At 34.7% G+C, this 10,105-nt stretch overlaps 2 protein-coding genes across 2 annotated transcripts; one reads left to right on the forward strand and one right to left on the reverse strand.

Moving 5' to 3' along the window:
- Nucleotides 1-1,227: 1,227 nt before the first annotated feature.
- On the reverse strand, nt 1,228-3,884 carry LOC115706068 (small ribosomal subunit protein eS4x). The gene is made up of 5 exons (XM_061108788.1): nt 3,716-3,884; nt 2,879-2,956; nt 2,600-2,780; nt 2,121-2,218; nt 1,228-1,877 (listed from the first exon to the last, which is right to left on the reverse strand). Exons 1-5 carry the CDS (start codon nt 3,716-3,718, stop codon nt 1,443-1,445), a joined length of 795 nt encoding a protein of 264 aa, XP_060964771.1. The 5' UTR covers nt 3,719-3,884; the 3' UTR covers nt 1,228-1,442.
- An 823-nt stretch (nt 3,885-4,707) lies between these two features.
- On the forward strand, nt 4,708-7,481 carry LOC115704146 (uncharacterized). Its single transcript, XM_061108789.1, has 3 exons — nt 4,708-5,571; nt 5,730-6,804; nt 6,958-7,481. Exons 1-3 carry the CDS (start codon nt 4,751-4,753, stop codon nt 7,387-7,389), a joined length of 2,328 nt encoding a protein of 775 aa, XP_060964772.1. The 5' UTR covers nt 4,708-4,750; the 3' UTR covers nt 7,390-7,481.
- The last annotated feature ends 2,624 nt before the right edge of the window (nt 7,482-10,105 follow it).

The following is a 10,105-nucleotide window of genomic DNA, read 5'->3' on the forward strand; positions in this document are numbered from 1 at the left end:
CTTCATACCTTAGTAGTTACAGATTAATTGAGTTTTGCTTGGTAGTAGTGCCATTTTTTCAGCCACATTACATATAATATGCTTTGTATTGATTGATAAATAATTTGTTGGTAGTAGACATTTGGCTGTAGATTGGCCTCAAGGGTGGTCCCCAAGAACACAACATTATTGGGAATTTATAATTGAGCTCAGTAACACCATCACTCTCAAGTCTCAACCCTATGATTGTCAAGAGTAATTTTGGAAAGAAGGGTAAAGTGACAAAAAAAAAATGGCATAATTACAAAAATATGATTATTGTAAAGTATAAATGATAGTAATTTTGTTTTATGTAAAGATCCTCATCAATCATTCTCTTAAAGAAAGCTCTCCCCCAACTCAAGGTCCCATAAATTCCATAATGGTTATTAGTCATGTTCACACTTCCCGTTGTCCTTTTATGACTTTAACCGTCTTTTACGTTTGTTGCAGCTTTGGTTAAATAAATGGCTAAGTAGTGTAACTGATATCAATTAATAAATTCTCTACATTTTAGGAATGGATTATTAATAATTTAAGAACATTTTTCAAAAATTTAATAAGATAAGAGACCGATAACGACCTGTGTGATCTAAATTATGCTACTAGGAGGATCTCATCAAAATTAAAAATAATTAACCAAGGCTAATGGGGATTAGTGTCTTTTTTCTTTAAGCCAGATGCCACTTCTTAGGTTGACCTATTTCTTGCAGGTTTTTATTTATTTTTATATGAGAGGCTTGCTAATCATTCTACTTCTAAATAAAATTAAATTATTTCGTTCTTTCCAAAAAAATAAATAAAAATAAATAAATAAATAAAAAAAAAAAACTCCCGGATCTTTTGGATTTAGGATTATGTGATAGAAAAAAATCTCAAAATTAAATTTCAAGAAATATAAAGAAATTCTCATTTTTTTTAATGCAAAACATAATTTAAAAATAATCAAAATATATAATGTATATCAAATTTGTTGTATTATTTTCATAAATTCAAACAAGACCTAAAATTATGGATCAGAGCTTGACCGGCATTATATTCTTATGCAATTTTTTCATTGAAGACTGAATTTAATTTTACGGTGTCTAGAAACCAGATGGTAATTAATTGATGTTAAAAATAATTCTTCGGGATGATTAAGAAAACTTCGGAACTGGCCTCGCAAGGTTAAATTACAAGACCATTCCATCAGGCAGAGGCAATTAGTAATAACAGAAACACACCCTCCGGACAATTATTAAAAAACAGCAACAGACAGCTTTCTGAATACAAAGTACTAAACTCATAATTCAGCAATTAATTTACCAGTACCAACCATAAGAAAGAGCAAAATTTGGCACATAAAAATCCATAATATGGTCCAGCTACGAGAAAAAGAAAACACCTGCCAAAGTCCTCACATATTTATGGCTACAAATAACTTGTTAAGCTGTGGCTGCTGCTTGGGATGCAAGTCTCTTCTTGGCCTCTTCAAGGATGGTCAGCTTGATACCTTTACCCTTGGGAAGAGATATCCATGGCTTGGAGCCCTTGCCAATGGTGAACACATTCCCCAATCGGGTAGCGAATTCATGGCCAGTGGCATCCTGAACGTGAATCGTCTCAAAAGTTCCTTTGTGCTTCTCCCTGTTCTTTATAACTCCAACACGACCTCTATTCCTTCCACCAGTAACCATTACTACATTACCAACATCAAATTTGATGAAATCAGCAATTTTGTTGCTCTCCAGATCCAGCTTGATAGTATCATTGGCCTTGATGAGAGGATCAGGGTAACGGATGGTTCGACCATCATAGGTGTTCAAGTATGGGATACCCTTTTGGCCAAATTGCACAGACCTGACTTTGCAAAGCTTAAACTGCAAAACACATAAATCAATAGGACAAAGTGACCCATGAGATTAACAATATGCCATGAATATAAATACTTGCGATAATCACATGTGATACAAAGCATGGCCAGTGATATGGTTTGCTGGCCAATTCTTATAGGTGTTTGATGTCAACGGGAACAAGTATACCCTTTCTGTTAATTATATGCATTATTTACAAAAAGAAGCAGAAAACTAAAGACTTATTTACAGGAATGTAAGATAAATGACCTTAGCTTCCTCATCCCTGACCGAGTGAAGACGGAACCGTCCCTTAGTATCGTAAAGGAGACGGAAATTCTCATTTGTTTTGGGGATTGATACAACATCTGTAAGAGTAAGGAGCACAATAAGAATGATAATTCAAGACAAGACAAAAGAATTCACTCCTAATACCAAAATAAATTTGATGCCATTCCTAAAATTTGATGCCAAATTAAAAAATCGAGAAGACAACCCAGACATAAAGTTACGTTGAATCGTTAGAGATAAAGGCACTCAGCATAAATTGATAAAGAAGAGAGTGGAAAATAGACTTTCAATTTCCAAACGAAGTTAGTCATACATCTACTTACACAAGTGCAACGAAGTCTTTCAAGTAAAACAGAAACAAAATCTCATATCGGAATTTATGACACATTGACACTGTTTCCATCTATCTAATGTAACATTTTAAACTGTGATACATACATAAAGTTCAAATTACATACCCATGAAACCTGAAGGATATTTTTTATCAGTCCTGACTTTCCCATCAACCATGATATGTCGTTGCATCAAAATGGAAACAACCTCACGGTAATTAAGGGCATACTTCAAACGGTTTCGCAAGATTAGGATTAATGGCAAACATTCCCTGGACTTGTGAGGCCCTGATGAAGGCTTGGGTGCCTGGAGAAGAATAATAAAATGAACTTAAGATATAATTAATTAAAGTGACATAAAAATCATTTAACAAATATATAAACTTCTAAAAAAAATTAACTTACAAATGCTCCCCCAAGTTTGTCAAGCATCCAATGCTTTGGGGCATTAAGCCTCTTCAAGTGCTTCTTCAACCCTCTCGCCTGAAATAGTCACAAAAACAATTTTCAATGCCCACAAGAAAGCAATAAGCAAAAATATATCTAATATCCACAAAGAATAATTCAGCAACCCTTTCAAAATAAATAATGCAGCATCAGCATACAACCATAAATATACATATATATATACAATTATTATAAGCAGCGTGGAACTAATTTTGTTTTTTTTTTCTTTCAGAAACCAACTAACAATATATGTTTCACACCATAGCCGCTCAGTATCTTAAGTATAGAATGCCTAAGCCTTTATAACCCCATAACACTTACGGCATCACATTACAGCACTGGTGAACAAATACAAAAGCTAATTTTGTTTAGAACAAAGAACAAAACAAAAGCTTTGTAGTTTGTGCAACTCTTTAACGAATGAATTAATTGAGGAGTCAAATAACCCAAATTCCATTATGTTATTTATACACGATCCATACACTTCATATTATTAAATTCTAGTGCCGTTTTTATATTTCTGGTAACTGGACAAGAAAATCAAACGAAATTGTTGGGAGAAAAAAATATATGTTTCATTAGACAGATCGATACAGCTTTTACAATGCATCAAACTATACAAAAATAAAGATCAAAGTTTCACAAAACATTCAAAATCCGATCAGTGACACGGGGAAAAAATAGTAGCAGTAGTTGTAGCCACATCATCTGTTCTAGTTCTTCAAAACTAAATGTAGTAGTACAAAAATAGTCGAAAAGACCGGTAAAATTAAAGAGAGACAAATATATGCTAACCATTTTGGGATTCTGAGCTACAAGATCTCAGAGGAGCAGTAGCTGAGGCAATGGCTCTCTGTATCGACTGTATGCGAGAGAGCTCAACAACACATTCGAAAACCCTAGCGTGGTTTTTAGAGGTTGTTATCTGCGTTTGTTGTGTTACAAATGGGCCAATCTTAATCAATGGGCCAGTCAACAAAACAAAATCTAAATGGGCTTAAAATACTGGATTTATTTCATAAATACCAAAAAAGGATAAAAATAAAGGGAATTTTACAAAAATACTGTTTTTGGACTAAAACTTTACAATTATACTGGGACACGGCAAAAACAACATTTTTACTGCCCCAGCCCAATTTCATTACTTTTGTACTGCCCAAGCCCAACAACATTTCATTTATACTGTGAACAGTAAAACACACGGGAAACAACCTGCTTCGTGTGTGGGGAGTCGCCGGAGACGGAAATCACCAAGAAAAAACCATTAAATCCGGCGAAGAGTTTTTTGTAAAGGAATCAGAATTGAAGAACAAGACGTACAGAAAACTGTCCCCCCAAAATAACAGAGGTAAACACAACAAAACCCAAAAAATAATTTAATTCTTAAGAAACCAAAAAAAAAATAAAAAAAAACAAGATATAGATCTGAAGTTTTAAAAAAAAAACGAAAACACAAATGTGATATTCTTTAATTTATGATGCAAAAAGATAAATGAGGGTTGTTCTATTGTTAATTTGACGTTTGTAACACAAAATGATTTCGAAAAAAAATTTTGATAAATTAGTACAATTATTCAAACACAAAATTAGGGTTATTCTAATGTTGTTTTGCGGTTAGTAATACAAAAACATTCTTACATATATGTATCAGACAAATATAATAATAAAAACTAACAAAAAATATAATGGGTATTTCTGTTTGGTTGTTTTTGTGTTGTTTTATCGTTGTTGTTTTATTTTTTTGTTGATTTTTTTTTTGTTGTTTTGCTATTGTTTTATTGTTGTTGTACTATTGTTTTAACATTAAATAAGACCCTGGAATGACAGGTAATGGAACGTCTACCAGTATTCATCAAGAGCAATGGACAATGGAATGAAGATCACAATTATGTGAACTATGTGGCTAGTGGAGAATTCATACCAACAAAATGCAAGTACGAAGAGCTACTGCAAATACTGCTTACTTCATTGGGTTGCGAAAACACCAGCACAACACTACAAATACAGTACCAAGCTAAAGAAGGAATACCACCGATCAAAATATGCAACGATCGAAGCCTCTACTTTTACTTGGAATTGAAAATGAAGGAAACAGATTTCACTACATATCCACTATGTGTCAACCAGCAAAACAACAACACAACACCTGCTGCAACACCAAATTCGATATCCACAACAACACCGTATGAATATAATGTGGCAATGATCGAAAACAACATAACAACGCTTGAAAACAACATAACAACAACAGAATCATACACAACGGGACAGCAAACAGAAGAAGGGGAAAAGTCAGAAACAATAGAAGATGAGGAGGACAAATTCGACATAATTGACTATGCAAATCTGGTTGCTGAAGAAATGGTAGAACAACTTGAAAACACCAGTAAAAAACTGGATCCAGAAATCGACATCAACAATGCAAAGTTAATAACAGACAAGCAACACCCCGAAGTGGAAAAAGGACAGGCATACAAAGACAAAGAAACTCTAAAAAATGTCCTCAGCTACTACGCAATCAAAAACAACTTTCAGTACAAAGTGTGGAAGTCCTGCTCTCAAGAGTACAGTCTGAAGTGTGTTTACGAAAGCTGCAATTGGTCACTAAGAGCATCGAGAAATGGCCCAACAAACACATTCATAATCAGGAGGTTTGTTTTTAATAGTTTTTTAATGTTGTTTTTGTTGTCAGCCTTAACAAATGCCCTTTTTCCACAATTTTGTACTGAAATACACATGTTTGGTATCTGCAACAGGTTTGTTTTAATAGTTTTTTAATGTTGTTTTTGTTGTTTTTTTGTTTCAATAGGTTCTCAAATATGCACACATGCCCCATAAATATTAGGCATGAAGACCAAAGGCAAGCAACATCGAAACTGATAGGGGAATGCATAAAACCGAAGTTCTTGAACATAAAGACCAAGGCAACAGCGATGGACATAAAAGGGGAGTTGAAATACAGATTTGGCATCAAAATGAACTATATGAAAGCTTGGAGAAGTAAGGAACATGCAGTAAACGACTTGAGAGGTAATGCTAGTGACTCGTACAGCCTAATACCGAGTTTCTTACACATGGTGGAAAAAACAAACCCTGGATCATTTGTCGATCTGAAAACGGCAGAAGACAACAGCTTGCTCTTTGTTTTCATGGCGTTGGATGCATCCATAAAAGGGTGGGGAGCATGCAGACCGATAGTTGTTGTGGACGGAACGTTCCTCAAAGCAGCTTATGGGGGAACTTTGTTGTGCGCATGCACACAAGATGCAGCAGGTCATATTTTTCCACTAGCGTTTTGTGTTGCAGATTCTGAGAATGACCAATCTTGGAAATGGTTCTTCAAAAAATTTAAAGAAGCGTATGGGGTACGGGAACACCAATGCCTAATTTCAGACAGGAATGAAAGCCTCATCAAAGCAGCAAGAGAAATCTATCCAGAAATTGCACACAGTTACTGCGGTTACCACATTTTGAGCAACCTTAAAACAAGCTTCAAACAACATGCTGCCAAATACAATCTGCCATTCTTTGGAGCAGTCAAAGCCTACACAGAAAAGCAATTCGAGTTCCACATGGCTGAATTGGATGGATTGGACAAACGCATAAGACCTTACCTAAAAAAAATCGGGTATGAAAAGTGGTCAAGAATTCATAGCCAAAACAAGAGGTATTCCACAATGACCTCAAACATATCAGAATCACTGAACGCTGCAAATTTGGCAGCAAGGGAGCTACCAATTACAACGCTGCTAGAATGCTTGAGAGCATTGGTGCAACAATGGACGCATACTAATAGGACAAAAGCACACAACACCTTCACTAAGCTATCACCAACTGGAGAAGACATACTGTTGAAAAATTACACATACTCATTGAATCTGGAGGTAAAATATTATTTATGCTTTTTTTTTTAAAAAAAAAAAAAACAAACAGTAAGTAAAAGGTGTTGTTGTGGTGTTGTTTTAATAGTTTTGTATTGTTGTTGTAGGAATTACAGCTATGTGTGTTTTTTTTTTAAAAAATGAAATTTAAAACAGGTTAAAGCAACAACAGATTACTTGTTTGAGGTAACAAGAATGAAAGAATCGTGGGAAGTAGACCTAGAAAAAAGAACATGCACGTGCAACAGGTTCCAAATAGATGAAATGCCATGCGGGCACGCTGTGGCCGTGATGAGGGAGATGAACATGGACCCGTACACCTACTGTTCAGATTACTACACAAAAAAAAATTGGCTGGCAACTTATTCAGGGACAGTTTACCCAATAGGACACCAAAGTGAGTGGGAGGTACCGGAAGAAGTGAAGAATATTATAGTCTTGCCTCCACATGAAAGAGTAAAATCAGGAAGACCAAAAACATTAAGAAGGAAGGCTGGATGGGAAAAGGATCAACACAACAAGTGCAGCAAATGTGGTGAACTGGGGCATAACAAAAGAACATGCAGCAGAAGACGTAGAAGGGAATAAAAACAACAACAGAACAACAGTGGAAAAACAAAAGAAAACTACACATACGTTTTGAGAATGAGATATTGAGGAATTTAAATTTCTGAACTACAAAGGGAATACAGTTTTTATTTGAAAAACATTGATTACAATGGGAATTGTTGATACTTTAGATTGGATATTAAAAGATGTTGGATACTAAATTGAATATATATATGAAGTTTGTTATTGAAACAGTTTGTGTTTTTAATACTGAAATGAATATTTGTATTCAAAAAAACAGAGAAACTATAAGAAAAAAAAACAAAAAAAGAAGGGATGTGAAATGAAAAAACTAACAACTTTAACATACCAACTTGTTTGTACATAAGAATAATAAGAAAAAACATACAAAAATAAAAGATTACATATTGTCCACACAAAACGTAAGGAAACATAACAGAACACCAATGTTTGTTTACGAAAAACAACATAAAAAACATAAAAACAACATTAAAAAACTATAAGAACAATGACAGTCTGATTGAAAAAACAAATTACTTTTTGGGAAGGCTGGGAGGGGCCTCGGATTCACTTTCAATGTTCTCAGTTTGCTTCTTCATGCCATATTGATAAAATAACACAGCCAAACGATCGCGGTGAATTTCCACATCAAAATCAGAGGATGGGATGGGTTTGCCATCAATGAAATACTCAGCAAATGATGCTACAAAAACACCACAATCACTGGAAAAAAAACAACAAGAAAACACAAAAACAGACACTATGAGAACACTGATTAAAAACAAAGTCACATAACAAAAAAATAAAAATACAAACAACCAGTGAAAAACATTGAACACTAAACATAAAACTTACGCTGTGACCTGCTCGGGTAAACCATCAACAGCAACAATAGGGAACGGTTCCATAGTGCTAAACTTAGCTTCGTTGCGAAGGCCTTTGAAGTCTAACATAGAGAAGTAATATGGTAAAATAACAGAGAAAGGCTTGCAAGCCTCTTTGGCAGCTGTCATATACCTCCCAGAACGCAATGAATTGTACAGATATATGCGCCTGTCAACTATGTTAAGACGACCACAAATCCAATGATCCTGTAATTTTACATTGATAGGCATAACAACATGATCAACCAAATGCCAAGGAGTGGCACATAATATCTTACCACCTTGAATGTACTGGGCCACATTGTGAGAAAGAGACAACACCGATATATCGTTGTTTTTCTCAACAAACTTCTCATACAAAGTTGTTATGCTAGAACAAAAGAGGCAATCAGTTGTGGTGACTTTGATTTTCTACTACTGAGTACATTATTTTCTTACGAAGATAATAGAAAATGATGTCAATGTGCTGAACAAAAAAAAAAATAAGTAAAAAAACATTCAAACTTATAAAAAACTAACAGAACAACACTTAAAAACATTAAAAAAAAATAAATAAAAAAAACAATATGTAAAATAATAATAATAACAAAAAAAAAACTTACAGAATTGGTAAGGAAACAATTAGGGTAGGCAAGGTTGTGAAACCACATCTTGTTGCTGATGTCCTCAACACCAAAACGAAATGGCGGAAATATTGTGTCCTTACCCTTACAATACACATTAGTTGTTGTGCTAAAAAAAACAAACAAAAAAAATATCAAAACACAAATAAAAAAATAAAAAATAAATGGAAAACGATAAGAGATATATAACTGTGAACACCTACAAAAATACTTACTTAGATTTATGCTTTCTAAGACCTGTATCAACCCACTTGACAAACTCAGCTTCCAATTGCGGATCGACAGGTTCACCAATCTTGTTGTCCAACGGGCACAAACCACGCACATATTTAACGACCTTATACACAGAATCATCAGGAGAAACTGAGGATGAACCTGATTTAGATGCACCAGAAGCAAGCTCAATGAATGGGGATTTCAAAACAGCTCCTTTCTTCCGATCCCTCTTTTGAGGACGTAAGATAGGAGTCTCTTGAAAAACAACCATTTCAAGATCAGTCTTCTCATAAGTCTCAACAGAAGTAGGGGCATGAGTTGAGGAACCAATCTAAAAAAGGAAATGGGAAAAAAAAAGAGTTTTTTTAAATTTCAAATAGTACAATCAAAACACTATAAAAACAACAATAGAATACCATATAAATACAAATTACAAAGGAACAAAAACAGAAACACAAACCAAATTCTCCACAGCTTTAACAGCAGATGCAATTGTTGCATCAACATCAATGTTCTCCTCCCCACCTTGAGACTGTTCAGGCTGACAACAAAAAAATAGTAAAAAACTATTAAAACAAACACAAAACACAGAAATTCACACAAAAAAGCACAAAAAAAATGATGTCCAAACAAGAAATACACCTGTTTGATCTCTGCAAGAGGTTCCACAGGATCAGAAATCTTGGCATCATCCACCTTGCCGGTATCATCATCCCTCGAAACAACCTCGGGGACAACAACACCCTCATCGTTTCGAACATCGCCCGTGCGAGCCTCATCCTGACCAGCAGCAACACCATCTCCACCCAGATCATCATCATCATCATCAGTTTCATCGTCATGATGATCATCTCCTTTGTCATCGTCAAATTTATCATCCTCGTCTTCCTCCGAAGTGGAATCTTCATCATCCTCATTTTCTGAAGTACGAAGAGCATCTTCAGACTGAGATCCATTGTGAGTAAGACCACCTTGGGATGACTGAGAACAACAAAAAATTAAAAAATTAAT

Source organism: Cannabis sativa, chromosome 1 (genome assembly GCF_029168945.1).
Source record: "Cannabis sativa cultivar Pink pepper isolate KNU-18-1 chromosome 1, ASM2916894v1, whole genome shotgun sequence".
NCBI classification, from domain to species: Eukaryota; Viridiplantae; Streptophyta; class Magnoliopsida; order Rosales; family Cannabaceae; genus Cannabis; species Cannabis sativa.